Source organism: Glycine soja, chromosome 15 (genome assembly GCF_004193775.1).
Source record: "Glycine soja cultivar W05 chromosome 15, ASM419377v2, whole genome shotgun sequence".
Taxonomy (NCBI): Eukaryota; Viridiplantae; Streptophyta; class Magnoliopsida; order Fabales; family Fabaceae; genus Glycine; species Glycine soja.
The window spans coordinates 40898894-40926450 of NC_041016.1; the positions used below are offsets into that span (position 1 = coordinate 40898894).

The window sequence follows — 27557 nt, forward strand, 5'->3', positions numbered from 1 at the left end:
ATAATCTCTCAAAGGATCGAGTTGAATCAATTTAAGAGGTAAATCTCTTTATAATATTTTTTTATATGACCTGAAATTAAACATCAACTATAATGTTTAAAAAATAAGATTAAGATTATCTATTTTTCTCTCTTTATTGTGAAAATTACTTTACTGTTTCTTATTACATATATTATTACTCTCTTTTAAGTATATCTCTAGACAGGTATGAACAAAACACAGTACTTATATTAATCTATTCCAAATTAAATATCAAACATCAAAGATCCTCCAATGCCATGCATATAGGTATTCCCTTAGATAGATTTGATTCAAAATTAAAACCACGTTCCCACCGTCTACCATGCATTAATTCTCGCCCTTTTTGCATGCTCAAACCGACACCCCCACCACCTATACCCTTCTCATTCTCTTCCTCAATAATTCCTCTCACCCGTTTATGCTTCCTCTTAACTTGATCCCAATGTGCCTATAAATCCCCTTTATTCCAACACCACCACACCATGCATATTCCAACACATCACATCCTCAAATAACCAACACCCTCAAGTCTCATTTGTGCAAGTCTTCAACATGTCTACCCCACCAATGCCCTTTCTATTCCTCTTTTTGTTCTCCCTCATTGTACCATTACTCTTAGCTCAAGCTCCATCACCATCTCCAACACATTCTCCTCCTCCTCCTTCTCCATCACCATCTCCAAAACATACCCCTCCTCCTCCTCCTTCTACTACCACACCACCCTCTCCAAAACATGTACCTCCTCCTCCTTCTTCTCCATCACCATCTCCAAAACATGCTCCTCCTCCTCCTCATTCTTCTCCACTACCATCTCCAAAACATGCTCCTTCTTCACCACCACCATCTCAAGCACATGCCCCTCCTCTTCCTTCTTCTCAATCACCACCTCCAACACATTCCCCTCCTCCTTCTTCTCCATCACCACCATCTCCAACACATTCCCCTCCTCCTTCTTCTCCATCACCACCATCTCCAACACATGCCCCTCCTCCTACTCCAACACCACCTCCAGCACGTGCCCCTTCACCCCCTCCACCTCCACCACCCTCTTCACCCTCTTCAGCATGCAAGTCCACACTATACCCTAAACTATGCCGCTCCATTGTCTCCTCCATCCGCTCCTCTCCTTCCGACCCCTACAACCTCGGCAAATTCTCCATCAAACAAAGCCTCAAACAAGCCAAAAAACTCGTCTTAGTCTTCAAAGACTTCCTCACAAAATACAAATCATCCTCTTCCCTCAACGCCGCGGAAATCGCGGCACTCGAGGACTGCAGCGAGCTCAACCAGCTCAATGTCAACTACTTGGAGTCGGTTTCGGAGGAGCTCAAGTCGGCCGACTCCTCGAACGACACTGAGCTGGTAGAGAAGATTGAGACATATCTCAGCGCTGTGGCCACTAACCACTACACTTGCTATGATGGGTTGGTTGTGATCAAGAGCAACATTGCCAATGCTATTGCTGTGCCTCTCAAGAATGTTACACAATTGTACAGTGTGTCACTTGGTTTGGTCACGCAAGCTCTGAAGAAAAACCTCAAGACGCATAAGACCCGCAAACATGGTCTTCCCACCAAGGACTACAAGGTCAGGCAGCCACTCAAAAAGCTCATTAAGGTAAGTATATTTTCTTTCTGTCTCTTGAGTTTCTATATTTTACTTTTACTCATGCTCTATGTTTTGATTGTCCCCACAATTTACATGTATTAGACTTTAAGTTTTGATGCAGTGTATATAAATAACTTAATTAAACACTTGTTTTAATAAAAAAATATTGTGATATAAGAGTTTATTTATAAATTTAAGGGTTACTATTTTTTTTCTCATCTTTTATGAATTTTGTTTTTAATCCCTCATATTTTTTTTTCATTTTTAGTACTTGATGTCAAATTTTCTAGGGACTAAATATTGAAAAAAATGAAGGGACTAACTTTAGTAAAAAAAATTATGAGGAAATAAAATTGAAAATTCACCACAGATGAAGGACAAAAATTTAATGAACCCTAAATTTAGTTAGTATCACTACAAAATAAAATTGAGCTATGTTTTTTTTTTTGTCATTACGGTACGTAGTTTAAAAATCAAACAATAAGAAAGTCAACCAGATCCAAGGATTGGTTAGTCAACTCAGGTTGGTTAATATTAAAGTGAGAGATAATAACCTGATGATCATGTCACGTGGGTTCTTGTTTGTTGCACCAATAAACAATAAACCATGCACGTGCAACTCGTAAGTACCCCATCTAGCATCTTCTCATGAACCACATGCCATTTAAGTCTTTGATTGAATGACATTTTAGTTTCTTTAGCTTATATACCATGTGTAATTTATTTGGTCGTATGAATTAGGGTCATTATATTTGACATTTTGTTGATTTTAATCATAGAAAATACCGATTACATATTGAGAAAATAATGATAAAATATACTTTTATTCTTTCGTGTTTCAGATTATATTTGAGTTGATACTTTGTGTTGTAAAAGGTTTAATTTAATATTTTATATTTTAAAAGTGAATCAATAATATCTTTTTAAAACAATAATCATTTTTTTATTTTGAGATATAATTTTAAATTAATTTTTAACTAATTTAAGACATGAAAATTATTTCATTCGTCAAATAATAAATAACTTAAGTCATATCTATCATGATTTTTGAATGATTAATGATATATAAGTTATATTGATGCCATAAATAGTATTTATCTCGTTTATATTATAACAAAATGTTTTTTAAACAACTTTAAGTTATCTATAATTTGAAAGAGAAAGAGATTAGAGATAAATGAATTGATTTAATTGATTATGCGATAGGAGGAGAGAGATAAAAAAAAAATTGTTGATCGGGTGTTTGAAATTTTTGGTATTCAAAATATAATCACTCATATTATAAATGCAAAGTTGTTAACTGAAAGGCTAACATTGAAACATTACTTTGGCTCAGCTTCTTCACACAAAGTACAGTTGCACAGCATCATTCAATTGTAGTACTAGAAGTGAAAGGATTCTTAAAGAAAGCGAGAACAAAGGAGTTCTTCTAAAAGAGTTTGCGATTGTTAGCCTTGATGGCACAGAAAACTTCACCTCCATTGGAGATGCTATTGCCGCTGCACCCGACAATTTAAGGGCAGAAGATGGCTATTTTCTGATCTATGTCAGAGAAGGAAACTATGAGGAATATGTCACTGTTCCCATTCAAAAGAAGAATATCTTGCTTATTGGTGATGGCATCAACAAGACTTGCATCACAGGAAATCATAGTGTCGTAGATGGTTGGACCACTTACAATTCTTCAACCTTTGGTAAGTAAATTTATATTACTACTTTTTTTTTGTTTGACAGTTTCAATATAGTGTTCTCTTTTTCTGATTTTTTTTTCTATCCATAGGATTCAAACACAAATATCATGTATTTACAACCATTCACGCATACTGTTCAACCAGGGAACCAAACTCCCTTGATATATAGTGATCTTTTTAAAAGGGCATAGAAACATATTTTTTTTATGGATAAATGATTAATAAACTGAATGATATCTCACATAACCCTCACAGAAATATATGAGTACCTGAGAAATATTGGATAAAAAATTTCTAAGCCAATGATTTTTCTTTATGAGAGGGTTTACTATATGAAATTTTTATGTACATATTTGTATCAATTCTCTATTCACTATGGATCATTTCTCCACATCCAAGCTCTTTTCGTAGGCAAAAGGACAGGTCTATATTCAAAGTTCAAAGGATATTAACCACGGTTGTGTGAAAGGAAAAGGATATATTATTTTCTAATCATACATTGCCACATTTTTAAGTTTGACTAAGTCAACAAGCAATAAATGATCGTGATCAACATGATCAAAATTAAACCTTTTCTCTAACTATATTGCTGATTTTTCAACCAAAAAAATTATGCTTTCTGTGCTATAATGTAAAAACAAAATCAATCCTGAGCATTCACTCCTTGACAGAAGCTTTATTTAACCGTATGTTCATGAAATAACACTGGATTGTTCACCTTAGTCTTACCATCATGTTAATCAATGTTGTTTCTTGTCTACTCATCAATGAACCGTGTTAGTTCTTCAATGAAATCTAATAATGAGATGCAACATTGTATATGTTCAATGCAGCTGTCTCTGGAGAAAGATTTGTAGCAGTGGATGTTACATTCAGAAACACAGCAGGCCCTCAGAAGCACCAAGCAGTGGCCTTGAGGAACAATGCAGACCTCTCCACCTTCTACCGTTGCAGCTTTGAAGGATACCAAGACACTCTCTATGTTCACTCTCTCAGGCAATTCTACAGGGAATGTGACATTTACGGCACTGTAGATTTCATTTTTGGCAATGCTGCTGTGGTGTTCCAGAGCTGCAACATCTATGCCAGAAAACCAATGCCAAACCAGAAGAATGCAGTCACAGCACAAGGGAGAACTGACCCAAATCAAAACACTGGAATTTCAATTCAAAATTGCAAGATTGATGCTGCACCTGATTTGGCTGAAGACTTGAAGTCAACTAACTCATACTTGGGCAGGCCATGGAAAGTGTATTCAAGGACTGTGTTCATGCAGTCATATATTGGAGAACTAATTCAATCTGCTGGATGGTTAGAGTGGAATGGCACTGATGGGTTAAACACCCTCTTTTATGGTGAGTTCAAGAACTTTGGACCTGGTTCTGATACCAGCAAGAGGGTGCAATGGAGTGGTTACAATCTGTTGAGTGCTACTCAAGCGAGGAACTTCACTGTGCATAATTTTACATTGGGGTATACATGGCTTCCAGACACAGATATACCCTATTCTGAAGGACTTTAGATTAGATAACTGAATTTAATTATAATGGAGTAACAATAAATTTGATTCACAGTTTGTTAATTAGATGTGATGTAATTGCATCATTTTCTGATTTTGAAGTGTTTTCAAAAGGGATGAGGGGTTATGTGCTAAATGTTTGGATGAAATTCAAAAACTTTGATCTTGAGATAATGCTACCAGTGTTGATTATTCAGAGGCAATTGAATTATTTTTTGTGTACCAAGGTTATGTCTGGTTTATTAATAATGTTATGTGACTAGCAATAACATGGGACATCAAAATTATAGACCCCATTGGTTTGTTACATGTTTTAAGATTAAATTTTAAAACCTTATGTTTTGTTTCAGTCTATTTCCACATCAAGCTTGAACTTTTTATCGTCAAATTCAAAACAAATATCATTTATAGAAGTTCTAGAAATAATCTACTTGAGAATGTACTCAATATCAATCTATGACTAAGATGCTATCTCAATAAAGCCTATTTCAACATGTGATTATAATTAGTTAATGCAGCTAAAATTTCTGACGAACATTGCTGCATAATCTGATGTGTATTTATTTTATGCATTATTTCAGTAAAGCCTATTTCAATAAAGTACACATTTATAGAAGTTCTAGAAATAATCTACTTGAGAATGTACTCAATATTAATCTATGACTAAGATGCTATCTCAATAAAGTCTATTTCAACATGTGATTATAATTAGTTAATGCAGCTGAAATTTCTGACGAACATTGCTGCATAATCTGATGTGTATTTATTTTATGCTTTATTTCAGTAGTCAAAGTGTTTTTCAGACTAAAGTGCAAATTTTCTTGTTCTTTTGTGGTGGTGCTGCTGATGCATCTTTTCTCTTTCTATAACTCCTTTCAGTTTCCAGTTGTTTGAAGAACTGGTTAAATCTGGTGAACCACCAGTTCTCACCGGTTTACCTGGTTCAATACCAATTTTACGGGTTTAAGTCCAGTTTTTTGAAAGGGCAATTTTCTGCTGTTTTTTTGGATTGGATGCCTGGCCGGTTCCTGGTATCTGTTTGGAGACAGAAGCAAGGAGTTTGAAGACAAAGTTGTGTGAAGCAGAGGAATTTATTCAAACATTTCATAAGAAGGAACTTGGTCCAAGCAGAAGAAGATCGATCTTGCTATAAACTAGAGACTTGCTGCAAGCTGAAGAAAAGGCGTTTGGAGAGTGCAGTCTGGATGCTGTACTAGGTAGTCCATTTGCTTTTATGAACTGTTCTGTAAACATCTGTTAGCAATTTTATAAACATATTAAGATATTAATCAATGATTGTATTACTTCACTGTTTTACCCTCCAATTATTCTTCTATGGCTAATTAGACTTCCAAAAACTCAGAAATTGGTCATAAGGCATCTAACTTTTAAGATCGAAGTCTCTTAGGTTAATGGGCAGTCAATCATATCCATCCCTCAGGATTACTTGTTTCTCATGATAGCCAGACATTCTGAAGAGTTTGACATAACTTTAAGTATTGGCTGCAAACATATGAAAAATAATTAAATCTTAAGATTTTCACTACTTAAAGCCTCACATATTAGCTTACAAAAAGAAAAAAAAACAAGTACAGACCAAAGGATCACAAAAGTCCCATCTATACCATTAATAATTTTAAGTGTTTACTTTTTTTTTTTTTTTTTTACAGATTTCATCTCAGATTCAATTCTTCACCAAGAATGCTTAAAAAATGTGAAATCCTTGATTTTTTTTTTGGAAATTGTTATGTCTGAGCTTTGAAAAGCAACTAGTTTCTATGCTTTTTTCTCACAAAATCCTAGACTACTTCCATTTGTTAAAGGGAATTGCTAGGTGCACCTAGCAACATTGCTGGTGCAACCAGCATTCTTTGAAAATGGCAAAACTGCCCTTGTCTTCTTTCTCCTTTTAAAAGCTGTGTTTTTTTTAAACCAGAACAAACCATTGTTGCACACTCTTCTTCTCGCTTTTCTCTCTTCAGTGCCATAATATCTTCGATTCTTTGGCAACGGTTAGGTTCGGTGAACGTGAATATAGCAGTGTTCAGTGTTGCGATGGTCGACGGCAGCATACGAGGTATGCATTTTTGTTGCTTGTGCGTTCAGGTGTAGCGGATCAAGTTGATCCGTAAAGCACCACAACCACGCTGCCAAACGCCAGTCGAGGAGAATGCGCGAGGAAGAAGCAGAGCAGAGCAGCACAACAACACCACCACCAAACATTTTAAAGAAGCTCGCAGATCAAGTTAACCAAATCCTATTTTTGAGCTACTTAGAGGCATTTTTTGGAAAAATGAGTTGACCAAATCCCCTTTGGAAATTTTCTAGGGGATTCCTCCTTCAATTTCGAGCGTTTTGACATATTATGGGCCTTAAATGGACATTTCTATCAAAAGTTACAACCATTTGAAGCTTACGGATCAACTTGATCCGTGAAAGACTTCTTACGGATCAACTTGATCTGTAAGTCTTAAAAATCAACTCGCTGATCAATTTGGTCCGCAAGTTTCTTATGGATCAAGTTGATTCGTAAGTGACTTGCGGATCATCTATATCAATTGCGGATCAACTAAAACCTATACGGATCAACCTGAATGAGCTGGGTGGACAAAAACATTTTTAAAAATGCACAGGGGTATTTTTACCTTTTCATGTTAAGTGTTGGGTGCACCAGCAATAATGTTGGGTGCACCTAACAACACCCTTTGTTTAAGCATTCTTTTAAGATAACAAAATGGATAATTCTATAGTATAAAATTGATCTATGCGCTGGTAGAATTGTTCCAAGGATAATAAAAATACTGTAGGAAAATAAATAAATAAATACACCAAATCCGTTGTTGTTCTGCATATACTTGCTTAACATTGATCCTACGATCACCATCATAGTAAATCGACTACTTTCCACTATGCATATCTTGGTAACAAATAGGGGAAAAATTAGAAATCCCCTTTGTTTACAAGAGTTTCATACAATATATAATATTACAGTTCATATTTTAGTAAAATGATATTGTTTTAGTTTCTGAACTTTCTCTTTGTATCTCACACTTATACAAGTACAACGTGCATATAAAAGAGTAGCAAATGTAATATTCTGTTAAGGAAACCATTATGTATTCTAATCACAACTGCACTGCAAGTCTGCAACCGAGAAAGTTTCGTATAATATATAACACTAAAGTTAATATTTTAGTAATGCCATCGTTTCACTTGTAGAACTTTTTCTTTTTTATTTCACATGTATATTAAGACACTATTACAAAAAAAGGTTTTTTATACCGGTTATTAAACATTTTTTATGAGGGTTTTGAACCGTCATGAAAAATATTGATTTTTCATCGTGGTTTTCAAACAGTATTAGAAACTTGATTTTTACATTTGTGTAAAAATCATTTTAAAATAATTTTTTAAATTAAAATTGAGGATTCTAAGATGATTCTTTAAAAATTGTTTTAGAAATTTTTTTAAAAAAAAAATTAAGAATTCTAACATGATTTTTATCATCTTAAAAAATCTACTTTTAAAATGATTTTTAAAGAATCGTCTTAGAATTTCTTTTTAAAAAAATTAAAAATTCTAAAAATCGTTTTAAAAAATAGAATTTCTAATATGATTTGTTAGGGAACCGTCTTAGAATATATTTTTTAAAAAAATTAAAAAATTTAAAATAATAAATTATCAAATCATGAAGAACAAATAATACTTACAAGGCAAATTAAGGTGCAGCGTAACTTCACTGACTTGGATAAGTCAAATATTAAATTATAGTATTTCATTAAATGGGTAACAAAAATATTATTATTAAAAAATTATATAAGTATAATAAAAATATTAAAAACATTATTTTTTTTTATATTTTTAAAACAAGAAATAAAATAAAAGTAAGATGATATTTGTACTTATAAGGAAAAATAAAAAATATTTCCTTATATTAAACATATCCTTAAATTTATATTTAATTGTGTGAAATTATTTTATATGTTAACCGTATTATACAATAAAAAAATTATTTAATGTTTTGAGTTTTTTTTTAAGAGATTGTTTTGAGTTTAGAATGTAAAACTCTATACTTGGGACCATATCATATGAATTTCAATTAATAAAGACCGCACGGAACATAAAAGAATGATAGAATCTTTCCAACTCTGAAATACAAAAGAGAAGGAATTCAAATAAATAGTTTAAATACTATATCAAATTTCAAGAATAAGAATACATGGCAGGTCCTAATTAAAATATACAAAAAGCTATGTAGTGACATACCATATAAAATCCTGATCATACAATGGAATATCTGTAAAATCTTAACTTAAAAAAAAAGTTACTAGAAAAGTGGGATATGAAAATAATAGATGTTAAATTCTATTTTCTTTTTTTCTTGAAAACTATCATGATTTAGGAAAATGGAAAGATTAGATTGTACTTATTAGTAAAAGTTTTTAGTTAACTTTTAATTTATTTACCTAAGTTAAAATATTTTGACTAAATTAGATTCATTTTAAATAAAATTTTAATTTTTAAAAATATTTTAATAGTTTGAAAGGTTTCTTAAAATACTTTTTCATGTAACATTTGAGTATATGAATTTCAATATCTTAAGAACCCTTTTGAACCACCATTTCTTCGGGATCGGGGTGATTGGAATGCTTATCTTGAACCCAATTCTCAAATTGTTATTGGATATTTTTAAAGCTATGGATGTTATTCTTTACTCCTCTTTTGATCGGTAAATGTTATTTTTGGCCGAGGAGTTGTCCGGAAAAGATCAATATCATTTTGTTTTTATGTTGAAGTGGACATGCGCATGTATTCTATAACGCATAATGCATCTTCATAGCATATTAATTTCCTCACTAATTTTCATATATTTATTTATTTCTAACGTATTAATGTGGAGTTATTCTCCATTCACATGTCAAAATTTTAATTTATTTATGTATGTCCCTATTAGAAAAAGTGTTTTCTACGACGACGAAACGACGAAGGTTCCTCAAGAACTGTCTTAGTGTATAAGGTGGTTGAATTTTTATAAATAAAGAATTTTCAACAAAGACGGTTTTTATAAAATCGTCTTGGAAACCATCATTCTATGACGTTTTTGAAAAAACCATCTTAGAAAATTGTCATTCTAAGACAAATTTTACAAAATCTTCTTAGAAGTGAATGGTTGCCATTTCGGTCTTCTCCAAAGTCCTTTTTCCTTTTGTTCTCACAAAACCCAACAGTGCCCACACTCACACACCCTAACCACGGCACCACCACATTCTCTTGCTTCCCCCTTCCTTCAGCCATGCTGGAATCATGTGGCCATCGCCTCCTTAGCCCGTTGTTGCATCTCATTTATCTACAACGATGCTTCGAATCTTCGTACCCCTCCAAGAATCGCCGCCCTCGACCGCGGAAGAGCTCACGCTTCTCCTGACTCCTAGAACATACTACCATCAACTGCGCAACGTGGTAGAGGACGCGTTTCGTTACGCTCCATGCTTCCGGCATGGTACCTTAGGACACCACTCTGTGACATCACTGTTATAGTTTAGGTAAAAGTCATTAACCAAACGCAATGTTATTTTCATTTCTTTCACTCTTTGATTCAATCTTTTATGTTTTGGGTTAATGGTAAGGCAATCGAGAGAAGAATAGCGAGGCTAGAAGAAGTCGAAGGCCAGCAAATCAGAAACACTAATCTTACTTCAAATCGTTTAGTTTCAGAACCTTTCGAACCTGCTTCTGCCTCTGCGGTGAAATCGTCGAAATCAGTTGGAGTGAAACTCCGAACGCCATTCGTTAGCAAAACGGAAGAATATAATATTTGGAAAAGGTATTTTCACACAAGTGATGTTTCAATTGTAAAGCAAGCTACTGTTGATTAAAATGGAACCATATAATATTTGGCATGTCTCTGTTCTTTCTTACTTATCAATTTGTGTAAATAATACTATTTAATATGCTTGAAGCAATGCTAATGTTACTAAATCTTTATATGTTGGAGAATAAATATTGTCCTTTTGAGTTCCCTTGGAAGCTTAAGCTTGTATATTAGGCATTTCTTGAAGGTTTCAAATTTAAATGCCTAGAACTGAACACAAATATTATATTTAGAAGCATGCATCTTGTGATGTTAAAAACTCCTTTTGAAATTTTCATTGTGTTATTGATATTTGACAAGAATTACATATATTTTTTAATTAAAACAAGAGACAGACAGAAAAAGTTGTTCTTGGAAAACAAATTGCCAATGTTCCCAGTGAATTTGTACACCAAATAGATTAATGGTTTACAAATTGCACATATGAGAAGCTTCAAATTTGTAGCATTAGATTAGATACAAGCATTTATACAATCAATTTATGATAAATACCTATTACAACAACCTATACAAATGAGGAGAAATTTAAAGGGGACATGGAATATGCATAGGGGAATTTTTTGTAAGTTGTAATTGCTAGACAACTAGCAGAGGGGATTGGAATAGTAAGCATTGAGGAATGTGTGAAATCTATTAAAAGCAAGAAAGAGTGGGACTTGGGAGGAGGCTCCCTTGAAGTGCTAGCCTAGTTATTGTAATGTTCCGTTTCTGTAATCTCTAGTTTAATTCCCGGTTTTGTGCAATATTAGACTAAATTTCTATGAATCTCCAATTGTTTTAGTAACAAATTCAGATTGTTGTATTTTACTCAACTTTATTTTTGTTTTCAAGATTTCATAGCAGGAGGTGGCGGGAAATTCCCTTTGTACAGGTAAACAATTGTTATCATTACACCCATAGCTACATTTTCAGCAGTTTAACTTCTAAATAGTAAGATTGTATTTTAAATTAGCCAAGGGTACTGTTTTGATGCCTGTGTCTAATTTATCTGTTCAAATTATCGTTTGCATGTTAAGTGTAATGCACATGTCAAACTTATTTCCTGTTATACTTAACTTTTGGAACAATTGGCAACTTAACCTTCATTGTAGCTAGGTTATTTCACATTCATCTATTGATGCTTCCTTTTATTAATGTTTCAATACTATGCTTTTACTTAATGATTTCAAATTCAATGCCATGGTCCAAATGATGGAAAACTGAATTTTTAGGACTACTGATATTCTATTTATTTTGTATCATAAAAATCTTGGTGTTAGAATATAAGAGTTAATCTAAAAGTAAGTGATGTTAAATCATCCGAGCTATGTTGTATTTCAAGACATATTTTTCTGGAACCTTGTTTCCTTTTTCTTATATTCGCTTCACCTTTTTTTGTATGTGAGAAAAGTAGTGTCACAAACGACTGGTTTCATCAATGAATTTATTTTTCTGTTATAAATAGAAAATTCATGTTAAACTCAAAATTCTATCTCATAAATACTTTACTATTCTTCATGTTGATGTTTGTGTAGTATTCCATCTAACCTCTTCCTATTACATCTCCCAAATCCTGCTTCAATTTAATTATTCTACTTGCAATGTCTCATTTCTTGTATGAGTACTTGTAATAATAAACATGAATTAGTTCAATATCTTACATACATGTTTTCTTATATGCTGATTATTGTTCTTGGTGCTAGTTATAATCTCTAAATTATATCGAACAGACCTCCTTAATGGTAACTATGGAGTGAGATGCACCAAAGGTAGAAGCCAACTCTCCCTTTACTTAGTTCACTTTAATATATTTTTATAATTGTTTCAACTTTAGGACAATGCCTTTATCATATCCAATCCCAAGTCAAAGTATATTGTTCTTCAATTGGACTTGAGGTTTACTTTCTGTTCCTATCCTCTTTTTCTTTCATGCACAAGTGGTTGTAACTACTAACTAGTCAGTTTGCTTATCCTTTTTTATGCCATATTTTCATATTGATATCAGATCTTGTAGTTGTCATTGTCTTTGTAACCTGTGGTGGCATTGCCTTTGCTTGTGCTGGACAACCAATTTGATTATAAAATAGCTATATTGTTTTCAGTAGATATCTTTACCATATACCTCTTAAAAGTGGGATCATCCATCATTCCAACTTGTAGGTGATGACTGGATATCTGCTAGCAGGATCAATTATTGAACCAGGAGGTTTGAGGTTAATTTGTTACTGAAATGGTCCAAGTATGTTATCCTTATAGTTCTTTTATTATGTATTATAATGATTCTTTTCCCTTTCTTTCTACCCTCCACATTATTTCCAGAAATAAAAGCATTGTGTGAATGAGATCATGATATCATGAATAATCTACTTTCTTGTCGAACTTGATTGAAATGAAGCATCGACAACAGGCATGGTCAACAATGAGGTTTCTACATGTCTTGAGGTTTGTGCCTGGATCTATCTATCACTACTTTATCTTATAAATAGGAAGTGAATTATGTTTTAATTTTGGCATTGAATAGGGAAAATATGCTACAATTGTGGTATGTTGGCTTATTGGTAATGGATGTCTTTTCTCATGGAATAGTATGCTGACTATAGAAGATTACTGCATTTACTTGTTTCCAATAAGTGATTATAATTTTCATGCACTTTTCTGCTTAATTATCTGACTTCTCATTCAAATGGTGCAATAGCATTGCTTAATTGTCTTGGAGACCCCTTTTTTCTCAATCTATTATGTTATTCTGAGATGTTGTGATTGTTTTATAACAAAATTTAGTTTTGTTTTTCTCCTCGTGCAAAAATATCACCCTTCTAGGTTGCTTACTCTTGTATATCAGCCATTTGCAATTGGAACACTTGCGATATTGGCGTATAATGAGGCCAAACTCAATACACGAATAAGGAATATGTTTGGATACATACTTTTTTCATAAGCACTTTGTTGGTGTTGATTGTAAGTCTATCAATTTGATGGTGCACTAGGATTAATTAGTCCCTTTAGGATGGTTTTTTATTCTATTTTTCCTACAAATTTGCTATAGTTACAGCATCTTGAAAATGAGGGCTTGGAACTTTCATTGGTATATGTGCACTGAGTGGTGATTTTGGAGTTGCAGATGCTTATGTTCAAGGTGGAATGGTGGGAGACCTCTCCTACATGAAACTGGAATTCATTCAAGTGAGCATTAATGATATAACTATTATGTAATTATTGAAGATATCTTCAGTTTATGAAATTTATTTAACATGGTTTTATTGTTATAGTCTTTCCTTGCTGGTGTAGCAGCATCCGATGCATTAACCTCTGCTTTGAGGTTAATTACAAAAACAACATTTGAGAATTCTAAGGACGTTCTCTGCAAAGGAGCGAGTAAGTTCAACTCTCCAGTACTTCTAATATTTCATTCCATGAACACATTTATGCTTATGTGGCTTATTGAATATTATAGTTGTTTAATCTGCAACATGAATCAAATAGCATAATAACTTCTTTTGTTTTAGTAATTTAGTAGTTCCCTTGCTATTTGGTCCTCTTTAATTGCTTTTAAAAGAGATTGTTATTAGAGATAATACAATTAATTAGTTACATTTTAGTTACTTCTCTATAGTCACTTCATATATAAACCAAGTAGATGACTTGATAAAATCACCATCTTCTCTTTTTCAATTAATTACATTTTATTGATTGTTCACTCTTTTCTCTTGAGTTTCACCATGTTTCCTAATAATTGTCACATGAATTTGAAGTATCATGTTATCACAATACAATGCACTTTATAAAGTTGAAGTTACTTTCTTTATTAGACCGGCAATGTCATTTTCTTTGAGTTCATTGAAATTCAGTAATCGTAGTTCTATTTCTTATTTATTGTCATTGAATGATTGAACAAAAATAATTATGATCATTATCCTCCATCCTCACTCTATATTAAGTTACTGATCACTTGTCGAGTTATACTATCCATGCGGTTTTGTTCTTTGCCATATCAACATTCTTTGAGCTTCTTTCTGTTGTTCTCTATGCATTTATTTTCCCTAAAATACCAATTGTGAAGTACTACCATTCAAAGGCAGCATCAGAAGGATCTAAAACTGTTTCAACTGACCTTATAGCTCGTGGCATCCGGACATTACTTGGAGCAATAATGCTTTTCACCTTTTTTTTTTCATTCCAATAAGTCCCAAAACTTTTTCATTGTTCAAGATTCAACTTGGAATTCATTTATGAAGTTTGAATTTAGGCAAGTTTATTTTACTTGAAATATTGTCGACTAAGCATAATGATGATAATAATAGTTATATAATGATATCTATGGTGATAATAAACTATGTAGGGGTAACACATTTTTTTGGTTGAATTATATTTCCAATGATATATTTGACAATATAATCAATTCATGTGATTTGCGCCATAGTGATGATGGTTGTATAGTTTGTGATTTTTAGACTTTGTGATGCTAATATTGGACATTTAGTGTAACCTACAACAACAATTCGAAGAGTAATTTTATATTACAAATTATGTGCATTTTTTTGCCTAATTTGAAATTTGAAAAGTAATCCTCTATTTTTTAAAGTTTTTTTTTAAAAAAATATTCTAAGACAATTATTCAGAAAATCGTCTTAAAATCCTCTAATTATTTTAATTTTGTTTAAATTTCTAAGACTGGTTATTCTGGGAACTGTCTTAGAAAGTCCACTTTCTAAGACGATTTATCCTGAAAACCGTCTTAGAAGCATCCATTTTTTTTAAAAAACATTTTCTAAGATAGTTTCGGGACAAAACCATCTTAGAAATTATACCCTTTTAAGACAATTTGAAAATCGTTGTGGAAAGTCCCATCATTAAAAGGCCTTAAAAATCCTCGTTAAATGTCTCTTTTTTTTCCAGTAGTTTGTGTTCCTTTTTATTCTCTCTATATTATACTGTTTTTTTATTTTCTATTTTTTTTTATCGACACCTGAGACAATTGTTAGTTAATACCACACATATAATTCACATATCTATTTTTTATACACACTTTATCTTTGTATCTCACGTGCATAGAACTACAACATGCATGTAAACAAGAGTGGCACATTTAATATTCTCTTAAGGAAATTATTTTGTATTCCAATCACAATTGTACTATAACCATGAAAGTTTCTTACAATATATAACATTACAATTCATATTTTAGTAAAATGTCATTGTTTCAATTTCAAAACTTTATCTTTGTATCTCACATCTTATGAGAGTTAGGCCATTCAAGAGGTTGATGGCTTAATCCATTTATACATAGTTGGGATAATTTTCCTAAATTGGTTTGTATGTTTTGGAAGGTCAAGTGCTCTATCAACTTCAAAGTTGAAAAGTCAAATATTGAATGACTACTAATGGATGGTAATGACTACTAAGTGGTGGTAATGGCTACTAAATGCATTCTTGATGGTAAAATGTCTATATATAACACATGTGTTTGGTTCCTGAGCTCACATATTTCATTTTTGTCTGATACACCATCTATAGAGAGAGAGTGAGAGCTTGAAAGAACCAAAACAAGAGAACTCTTTCATGGCAATGGTTGGAGGTATATTTTGATTTTTGTTTTTCTAATCTTGTGTTTCGTTTTGTAGTTTGTAACACCACATGTTTGATATTCTAGTCTTATATTTGGTATCAGAGCCTTAGTTGTCTCTGCCTTGTCCATTTTTGGGTTTTTGGTATTTTTTTCGATCTAATCTTGTTTTTGGTGTTTAGAGTCATGCTTGTTAAAAATAAGATTATAAATCTTTATTTTGGTTGATTTCCTTGTTTTTATAGCTTTTGAATCATGCAAAACGATACCCAAATGAGTGAGAATCGACTAGGTCTGTATAGGGGTTGGATTTGACCTGCCAAAGGTTGAAGATGATGAATAGTGTTTTTGTTCATAGAAAAAAGGAAAATACACTATTTCTTTGTTGGCTGGGTTTCAAACCCACAACATACACCCATATATATATATATATATATATATATATATATATATATATATATATATATATATATATATATATATATATATATAGTTTTGATTTATTTAGTGTTCATAAAAAAAGGAAAATACACTTATGCTTTTCTATTTAGTTTTGCAATTTCTATAGTTTTGATTTATTTTATGCACACACACACACATATATATGAAATCAAATGCGTAATATTATGCTTCAATTATGGAATTATATATCAGAATTTTATTCATCATTGTATTATATCTTGATCTTGAAATGCATAATATGATTTATTCTCATATGATTAACTTTTATGTCTAAGTGATCTTTATAATTTTGATTAATCATGGATTAGCCATAACATCTATAATTTGATTAAAATTATATATTAAATTGTTTAAAGATCATATAAGGAATTAGACATAATATTGTGATTAATTGTACTTTATAGAATGAATTTTATCCCACAAGAATTTTTATTATATTTATAAAATTAATTGGGATAAAATGACATATTATTATTCATGGTTTACTCATAGGGATCATGATGTATGTATAATTTGTTAGTTTTATCATAAAGTAAATATTTGTGATAGAAAATCAAATTATTTTCATGTTGTACCCGTAAATCATGAATTTGAGTATGTAATTTTATTATTCTATCATAAAGTTTAATTGTATCTTAATGAATTAAAAATTAAGCCCATGAATTTATGTCACAAGATTCAATTTTCTGGTATGTTTACATTGGTAAAGCATACAATTAAGATTAATATGCCTCAAATTTTGACATAAGCCTTTGGATTTTTACAGCTTCTCAAACTGTTAGATTTTCTTATATTCAATGTGATGTTCCTAAACTCAAATTAGTTTTTCTGATATTCAATGTGATGTTCCTAAACTCAAAGGAGATAACTATAAGATATGGAAGGATATAATTCTTCTACAATTAGGGTGGATGGACATAGACTATGCTATAAGGAAAGATGAACCACCTACAATCACTTATGAAAGTAGCACAACTGTTGCTATGCTATATGAGTAGTGGGAGTGATCCAACCGGCTCAGTGTGATAATCATTAAGACCAAAATCTCAGTTAGGATAAGTGGTTCTGTCGATTGACATGAAAAGGTTCGAGACTTGCTTAAGGCTATTGATGATCAATTCATCACTTCAGATAAGGCTTTAGCAAGCACCCTAATCATGAAGTTCTCCTCTCTCCAATTCACCAGTGTGAAAGGTTTACGTGAGTACATAATGCAAATGCGAGATATTTTAGCTCAACTTAAGAAATTGGAGTTGATATGTTTGAGTCCTTCTTGGTGCACTTCATTCTGAACACCCTTCTGTCGAAATATGAGTCGTTTAAGATTTCCTACAACACACATAAGGACAAATGGTCTATCAATGCATTAATGATCATATGTGTTCAGGAAGAAGAAGGGTTTGTAATGGAGATAGGTGAGAGTGCATTGCTGACAACTACTTGTGGGAAGAACAAAGCAACTAAGCCTCAAGCTAATCAGAAGGGGGATGGTAAAATACCACCTTAAGATAATATTAAGAAGGTGACAAAGTGTTTCTTTTGTAAGAAGAAAGGACACATGAAGAAGAATTGTCCCAGATTCCAGAAATGGCTTGAGAAGAAAGGTAAATCAATCTTATTAGTATGTTATGAATCTAATATGGCTAGTGTTAGTATTAACACCTGGTGGATTGATTCTGGATCTACAATCCATATTGCAAATTCTTTATAGGATATGCAAAACCTAAGGAAACCAGTGGGAAGTGAGCAAAGCATTTTATCAGGTAATAAGCTAGGCTCACCTGTGGAGGCTATTGAAACTTGCATTTTAACTTTAAGTAGTGGCTTTATTTTGAAATTAGAATGGACTTTTATGTGCCAAGTTTTTCTCAAATCTTGATTTCTGTTTCCAGACTCGTACCTTTTGAATATTCCTTTAATTTTAAAGACACGTCGTTTGAGTTATTTTATAATTCGAAATGTATTGGGAATGGTATCTTGTCTGATGGTCTTTATCTTCTTGGTTTACAAAATTATGCCACTTATAGTTCAATGCATGTTCAAATTGGTATTAAAAGGCATAATATTAATGAGAATTCCTCTATGTTATGGCATCGGAGATTAGGACATATTTCTACTAATAGGATTAAAAGGTTAGTGAAAGACGGGGTACTCAATACTCTAGATTTTGCACTTATGTGAACTGCATCAAGGGTAAGCAGACCAACATGTCTAAGAAAGGTGCTAGCAAGAGTTCAATCATATTAGAAATAATTCATATTGATATTTGTTGTCCAGATATGGATGCATGGTATATGAATGTTTATTTGCTTCATAACAAAAATGAAGCATCTTCAAAGTCTTTAAGGCTAAAGTTGAGAACTAATGTGGCAAACAAATAAAAATAGTGAGACCAGATAGAGGTTGAGAATATTATGGCAGATATACTGAGAATGGACAAGCATCTGGTCCTTTTACAAAGTTTCTTAAAGAACATGGGATTGTTGTCCAATACACTATGCCTGGTTCTCCCAATCATAATGGTGTGGTAGAAAGAAGGAATCGAATATTATTGGACATTGTACGGAGTATGCTTAGCAACTCCAATCTTCCTAAATCCTTGTCGGTTAAAGCACTAAAGACGATAGTGTATATATTAAACCGTGTTCCAACCAAGGTTATCCCAAAGACACCTTTTGAGTTGTTTAAAAGTTGGAAACCGACTTTGAAACATATCAACGTTTGGGGTTGTTTGTCTGAGGTGAGAATATATAACCCTTAAGAGAAGAAACTTGACCCGAAGACTATTAGTGGGTATTTCATTGGATATGTCGAAAGGTCTAAAGGTTATAGGTTTTACTCTCCATATGATATTACATCAAGATATGCCAAGTTTCTTGAAAATGACTTGATCAGTAGGAGTGATCAATTAAGGTACTTAGGTTCTGAAATTGATCATATAGAGTCTCAACCTTCCACTTCAAGCGAAAGATTGGTTGTAATTCATACTCCTCAAGTTCAAAGGGATGATGAACAACAAATGACAAGCATTCCACAACCTGTTGCTAATAATCCAGTAGATCAAGTTGATTATCAAATTCCTGAAAATGATGAACAACCAGTTGAACAACATGATCCCCAAGAAAATGTTGATGTAGCATTAAAGAGATCTACTAGAGTAAGAAAATTAGTTATTCCTAGTGATTACATTGTATATTTGCAAGAATCAGACTATAATATTAGAGTTGAAAATGATCTTGAAACTTTTGATCTAGCCATGAGTTATAAAGAGTCAAATTTATGGTATAATGCCATAAAGGATGAGATGAATTCCATGCAGAGTAACATAGTTTGAAACCTTGTAGAGTTGCCTAATGGGGCAAAGGCCATTGGTTGTAAATGGGTCTTTAAGACCAAAATGGATTCATTAGGCAACATTGAGAGATACAAGGCAAGACTCTAAGGGATTTACTCAAAAAGAAGGAATTGATTCCACAAAGACTTAATGATGCAATCCTACCCCGCAACGGCATTGGATAGAAGACTCCAAGTAGATTGGGCCAGAGATGCAAGAGAAGACCCTATGGTTCTCATGAGCCTTAGGGTAGATTTTGGGCCCATGGGCTAAGTTTGAGCCCGCTTATCTTTGTACATATTAGATTAAGGTTTCATTATTTTTTAGCCTTGTATTTAGGGCTCCATAAAATAGGTAAGGTACCCTAGAAATGTAGGATTTTTCAGCCCTTGTATTTTAGGGCACCTAGACTAGTTTTTGTATTAGGAGTAATTTGTAATTTCACATGCATTAAGTGAATATTTGATGTGTGTGTTGAGAAATAAATTTAATTGAATTGGGAGTAGCCTAATCTAATTAAATTTTAGAGGGGGAGGTGAGCATTTGCTTGCTACACCCCATTGCCACATCATATAGTCACACTTTGTGCATGTCCTTCATGCTTTACATGCCTCATGACACCTAAGCACACTTAGTGGAGAATCTTGGAATTGATCTTGGATTAGTGGGCTGAACCATAACTGAAATTCACTAATCATAATTAGTGAAATTTTGGCTCCAAAATTTGGCTCCACAAATTCAAGTGAAATTTGAATTGAAATTCAAATTTCCCTCTAATTTTGTGTGACACTTAGGCTATAAATAGAGGTCATGTGTGTGCATTTTTTTCAACTTTGATCATTTGAAAATTAAACTTCAGATTTTAGAGCTCTTTTAGAGTACAAATTTTCGTGCTCTTCTCTTCCTCTCCCTTCATTCATCTCCTTCTTCCTCCAAGCTCTTATCCATGGCCTCCTATGGTGGTGAGCTTCTTCTAGACTCATCTTCTCCTTGAAGTGGCGTCTCCTCTCTCTCTTCCTTCTCCATTCCGCTGCCATTCATCTTCCAAGAAGCAAAGGAATCCATTGATGAAGAAGATCCTAGGCCTACAAGCTCCAATGGAGCTTACATAACTTTTTCTCCTTATCTAAGAAAAATTATCTTTGTATTATCTTGGCATTAGTTGCTTATTTTAACCTTGAGTTGCAAAAAATGGATGTGAAAACAACCATTCTTAATGGTGATTTAAAGGAGGAGGTTTATACGAAAGAGCCTGAAAGCTTCTCCTCTAGCAGTGGTGAGCATTTGATTTGCAAGCTTAATAAATCTATATATGGTTTAAAACAAGCCTCCCGTCAATGGTACCTTAAGTTTCATGGGATAATTTCTTCATTTGGTTTTGATGAAAACCCCATGGATCAATGCATATACCACAAGGTTAGTGGGAGTAAAATATGTTTTCTTGTTTTATATGTAGATGATATTTTACTTGCAGCCAATGATCAGGGTTTGCTACATAGGTAAAACAATTTCTCTCTAAGAATTTTGACATGAAGGATATGGGTGATGCATCTTATGTCATTGGCATTAAGATTCATAAAGATAGATCTCGAGGTATTTTAGGTCTATCACAGGAAACCTATATTAACAAAATTTTAGAGAGATTTTGGATGAAAGATCGTTCACCAAGTGTCGCTCCCATTGTGAAGGGTGATATGTTTAATTTGAACCAATGCCCAAAGAATGACTTTGAGAGGGAACATATGAAAAACATTCATTATGCTTCAATTGTTGGAAACCTCATGTATGCTCAAGTATGCACAAGGCCTGACATTGCTAATGCAATTGGAATGTTAGGAAGATATCATAGTAATCTAAGTATTGACCACTAAAGAGCTACAAAGAAAGTGATGAGGTACCTTCAAGGGACCAAAGATTACATGCTTATGTACAAACAGACAATCTAGATGTGATTGGTTATTCAGAATCAAACTTTGTTGGTTGTGTTAGTTCTCGCAAATCAACATCTGGGTACATTTTCATGATGGCTGGTGGAGCTATTTCGTGGATGAGTGTTTAGCAAACTTTGACTGCTACTTCTATCATGGAAGCTGAGTTTGTCTCTTGCTTTGAGGCTACATCACATGGTGTATGGCTTAAGAGTTTCATTTCTGGCCTGAAGATAGTTTATACTATTTCAAGGCCTTTGAGAATTTTGTGTGATAACTCAACCATTGTCTTTATGGCTAAGAATAACAAAAGTAAAAGTCGAAGTAAACACATCGACATTAAGTACTTAGCCATTAAAGAAAGAGTAAAAGACAAGAAAGTGGTCATTGAACATATAAGCAGTAAGTTGATGATCGTTGATCCTTTGAATAAGGGCATGCCACTGTTTAAATTCAAGGATCATGTAGAGAGAATGAGACTTGGTTCCACTTTATGATTGTATATATACAATTTAGAGTTAAAACTTTCATATTGTGATATTTTCTCATATTCAGGTGCACATTGATTTATTAGAGAAAAAATATGTTTTTGAGCGAGAATAAACATTGAGTTTATTTATTAAGTTTTATTACCATCTTGAGTATACTACTTGGGAAATTAAACATGTTGTAATACATAAATGATATTACTTATTATAAGAGGAACTATCGCTATGATTTGTATGTTCATTTCTTAAGAAGATTGAGCATTGATTTATTATTTTAATAATCAATGTGTCAAAATGTTTAGATCAAGTGGGAGAATGTAATAATTTTCCTAAATTGGTCTATACATTTTGGAAGATCAAGTGTTCCATCAATTTTGGAGTTGAAAAGCCAAATATTGAATGACTACTAATGGACGGTAATGACTACTAATGGGTGGTAATGGTTACTAATTGTGATAATGACTACTAAATGCATTCTTGATGGTAGAATGTCTATATATAACACATGTATTTGGTCCCAGAACTCACATGTTTCATTTTTGTCTGATCACCATCTACAGAAAAAGTGAGAACTTGGAAGAACCAAAATAAGATAGTTCTTTCATGGCGATGGCTGGAAGTATATTTTGATTGTTATTTTTCAGCATTTGTTATATTTCAGTCTTACAAGAATAACTTTGAGAAACAGGGTAGGAGTAGGTAGGCTGCTTTCATTTTGGGAATCATGCGGAGCGGTGTTAGTAGTTTGTTTAGGTGGTGTGGTTTTTTGGGCAACAATGGTAATTTTTGCATAAAAATCTTCATTACCTAAATTCCTTGACAGCAAATTGTTTATGAATGTTGCATTTCTTACAAATTAAAGAATATATGCTAACTTTGAATTTCATTTTTTTGTTTCAGTAAGCTAAGCCGTAGTTTACAACAATCCGTAATTCAAATTTTTTGGAAACTATTTCTTGCCGATAAGGCTGGGATTTTTTTGTGTGTGTGTGTGTTTATGCAGTGATGGAACGGTTGGAAATTTTGCTACAAGTTAGTTTATTTAGTAGGATAGATATACATGGTATTTAATTATAATTTCTGTTGAATTTAGAGAGATAAATCATAATATTTCATAGAGAATCTGAGAATAAGAGTGCCTCACTATTCAAGAGAATGGATAACACATAAGTTATGCATACCGTACATAGGATAATACTTAGTGATGCAACTTTTTGGACCATTGCATTGATTTTCCTAAATTAATCGAATACTTCCAATTAGTTCAGCGTTATAGTTACATGCACTTTAGACCAATAAGTTTCGTTCTTATATTTAATTGCTAGTTTGAAAATGAAATCACCAAATGCAATGCTCTGGGGTTATTTGCATTGAAAATTTTCAATAACAATAAGTTTTTATAAGATTATACTTTTTGAAAATAAAGTCTCTTTGAATTTATATGACAAAAGTTTGTCTATATACTATGTACAGCTCTTCGTATATCATTCTTTCTAGGACACGGTATTAGAAAAGTGTGATATGAAAATAATAAATGTTAAATTTTGTTCTTTTTTTTTTTTTGCTTGAAAACTATGATGATTTAGGAAAATGGAAAAATTAGATTATACTTATTATTAAAAAATTTAAGTTAACTTTTAATTTATTTACTTAAGTTAAAATATTTTGGCTAAATTAGATTTATTTAAAAAAAATTTAAAAAATATTTTAATAGTTTGAAAGGTTTTTTTAAAGTACTTTTCATGTAACATTTTTGAGATTATGAATTTCAATATCTTAAGAATCCTTCTGAGCCACCATTTCTTTAGGATTGGGGTGATTTGTATGCTTATCTTCAACCTGTTTCTCAAATTGTTATTGGATATTTTGTTAAGCTATGGATGTTAGTCTTTACTCTCTGTTATTTTAATATATTAATGTGTAGTTATTCTCCATTCACACGTCAAAAATTTAATTATGTACGTATTACGTTTTATTCTCTCTGTATTACTCTGTTTTCTTATTTTCTATTTTTTTTTTATCAACACTAGAGACAATTGGTAGTTGATACACACATGTAATTCACATATTTATTTTCTATATGTACTTTCTCTTTTCTCACGTGTATAGAATTACAACATGCATGTAAGCAAGAGTAGCACATATAATATTTTGTTAAGGAAGTCATTATGTTTTACAATCTCAACTGTATTGCAACCAAGATAGTTTTGTACAATATACAACATTACAGTTCATATTTTAATTATGTACATATATGCTCATTTCTTTTGTCTCTATTGCTTTGTTTTCATATTTTCTATTTCTTTATCAACGCATGAGACAATTCATAGTTGATACCACACATGTAAATCACACATATTTTCTGTTATTTTTTTTATTTTTGGGATATTATTGGAAAAATTGTGTTGTAGTTACATAATTATTGATCATTTTTTGTTTGCAGATGAATACTGATGGTAAAGATCAAGAAGGTAAATATTTAGAAATAGAAGATGAAGAAATATTGATCTTTATGGTTCATAAGTGGCATATATCTGGTTTGGTTTTTGTTTTAGAGTAAAATGTTACTATGAACTATGGTGAAGTGATACATTAAATCATAATGACTTTTAGTTCTTGTTTTCAAACAAATTAATTGTGGTCAAGTGATATGATTAATGATATGATATACCATCTTTTTTTCCTTTACATAGTAGATATAAAAAATTTCTCTTAATGCTAAATGATTAGTTAATTAGCATCTTTAAAAATAATTTTTGACGAATAAAAAATTAATTTCTATACTTGATGAAAATTCTGTACTTAAAAAAATTGTTCTCAATTTCTACTTTAAAAATCTGTTCTTTATATTAACAACTAAATTTGCAGTTGCATTTCAAAAATTGTTTTCTAAGCTTGATTGTAACAATAATACAAGTGTACTATTTGACATTCATATACAACAGTTTTTTTATGTTGCCTTTGATCATGACTACTATATATGGTATAAATTGTTCTTTATGTCCTATCAACAACAATGATTTTTCTATCTTTTAGGTTATGTAGATCTTTTGGGGGCTGTCTTTTTAACCAAATATACCTTTAAGTGTCTTCATATTTATGAATTATAATATAAAGATGTAAAAAAATTGTGATTTTTTTATATTACATTACGTCTTTATATACAATTTTGTGTCTTTTTAGATGTTACGATTTGTGTTACGATCTTTCAATTACAATCTCTCGTCCGTTTTGATCCCGTGTAAGATCTTGGATTTTATGACATTGGCTCAATCCTCATTTTTGCTGACCATGTCTCCAGTTTTAGGATAGTAACGCCAAAATTTATATACATTTACATTTCTACTGAAAATAACTTCACCTTTTTTTTTTTTTACCTTTTTACTCTTTTGTTTATTATAATTAAATACTAAAAACAAGAAGTGTTTCTCATTTATCATATACTAGTCGGTAACCTGTCCATACGCACGGGTCGATCGCAAATTTTTTTGCATGTATGCTTATTTGTTTTGCAAAACGAAAATAAAATCAAAGTTAATATGCAAATTAAAATAGATTAAACATTGATAATATATTTGATGTTCAAAGTCAAATATGTAAATTAAAAGAAACTATATAGTTGACAAATTGTTTAAGAAAGCAAGAAAGATAGACAAATCAAAGTATGTAAACTGAATTTAATCAGTATCACTGTCATCATCCCAGTCTTTCTTGCGGTGGATGACAATTTCTCATATTTTCTCCCTACGCCTGTAATAGAAGGAGGCCTCGTCGTCGTGGGAGAAATTGCTATCCGTAAGGAATTGATACCATGGTTGTACAACATATCTGTGCCCAATTCCAATGTCAAGGGCCACAAGATTCCACTGCAATGGAGGTTCAAATCTTCTAAAGATGGTCATGTGTTGACCGCAGACATTAAGATGTGTGATGGCACAAATTGGAAGTCTCTGGAGGGAAAAAAATAATTATATATATAAGCAGGAATTTGTATAAGGAACAATGAACAACTTTTGATGGTTACCAGTGGTTCTGGTGCACCAAGCATCGACTATGTGATTTCAAGCATCCAAATAAACTCTCTTGAGGTCAGTCGTGGTCTTCCGTAAGTCTGGTACTCTAGTGAGGGAGTGAAATGAAGGTCGAATATGAATTTGTTGTCGCATGCCAAGAAGTTAATGGTGACAGATTCAAAAATTCCTAAATCTTTTCTAAACTGGTTTAGTCCTTCAGCAAAGTAGACTTTTTGTCGATGCTGTCTTAGTCTGATTTGGTATGTTGTTCCATCCACTTCTAAAAAAACACTTTTTTACAATGTACTTTCTACGCCGGTTACAATAAAACCGTTTTAAAAAATTAATCGGTGGCATTTTTGTAATTATCGAACTGAAAAAGCCACATTCTAAGACGGTTATTGAAAACCGCCTTAGAATGTGTGTTAGTCATAAAAATTACGACGGGTTTTACTAAAAAGCCCGTCATAATCTCATGGTCCACATTATCTCACGGTCCACACGCTGTGTCCCTTGGCATTCACACGCACAACCCCTCAACCTCGAAAAATGAGCAGAACCAGCGATGCGGTGACTGAAGAAGCCAAAGAAGACCAAGAGTCCGAAGCCTTAAGAGCATCTTCTCTTTGTTTCCTAAAATCAATTTTCAATTCACCGCGATGTCAAGGCTGGGAATATTCTCCTCGATGATAACAGCAAGGTCTAGCTCGCTGACTTCGGCGTCTCCGCTTGCATGTTCGACACCGGCGACCGCTAGCGCTCCAGAAACACCTTCGTCGGAACTTCCTCGGCGACCGCTAGCGCTCCAGAATCACCTTCGTCGGAACTTCCTGCTAGTACTACTTTTTCTGCTTCCGTTGCGGTTAACGTGTCTTATCGGTGTGTTTTGTGATTTGATTTTTATGTTTTGATGTTCTTGTTGTTGTTGTTTTCACAGGATAGCGCCGGAGGTGCTGCAACCTGGAACCGGTTACAATTTTTCCCCTGCTTCTCAACAACAGATTAAGTTTTAAGTTTCCCCTGCTTCTCAACAAAAAAATTACATTTTTTCAGGTAGTCATAGCCTCCTCTTCTTTCAT

General features: G+C 32.5%; 1 protein-coding gene and 1 long non-coding RNA gene across 4 annotated transcripts; both read left to right on the forward strand.

The window, feature by feature from the left end:
* The first annotated feature begins 393 nt into the window (after nt 1-393).
* LOC114387234 (probable pectinesterase/pectinesterase inhibitor 47) lies at nt 394-5065 on the forward strand. Its single transcript, XM_028347376.1, has 3 exons — nt 394-1638; nt 2966-3323; nt 4154-5065. Exons 1-3 carry the CDS (start codon nt 574-576, stop codon nt 4840-4842), a joined length of 2112 nt encoding a protein of 703 aa, XP_028203177.1. The 5' UTR covers nt 394-573; the 3' UTR covers nt 4843-5065.
* A 6476-nt stretch (nt 5066-11541) lies between these two features.
* LOC114387766 lies at nt 11542-14065 on the forward strand. Of its 3 annotated transcripts, XR_003661405.1 has the most exons (6): nt 11542-11582; nt 12851-12896; nt 13010-13132; nt 13212-13648; nt 13737-13873; nt 13960-14065. It is a non-coding gene; the product is annotated as an uncharacterized LOC114387766 (long non-coding RNA). The 3 variants fall into 3 exon arrangements; XR_003661406.1 differs by having other exon boundaries at nt 12851-12903; nt 13212-13873; XR_003661404.1 differs by having other exon boundaries at nt 13212-13873.
* The last annotated feature ends 13492 nt before the right edge of the window (nt 14066-27557 follow it).

Coding starts and splice junctions, on each gene's coding strand:
- LOC114387234 (XM_028347376.1), top strand. CDS start 574: ATGTCTACCCCACCAATGCCCTTTCTATTCCTCTTTTTGTTCTCCCTC. Junction 1,639..2,965: donor CACTCAAAAAGCTCATTAAG/GTAAGTATATTT, acceptor ACTTTGGCTCAG/CTTCTTCACACAAAGTACAG. Junction 3,324..4,153: donor TTACAATTCTTCAACCTTTG/GTAAGTAAATTT, acceptor TGTTCAATGCAG/CTGTCTCTGGAGAAAGATTT.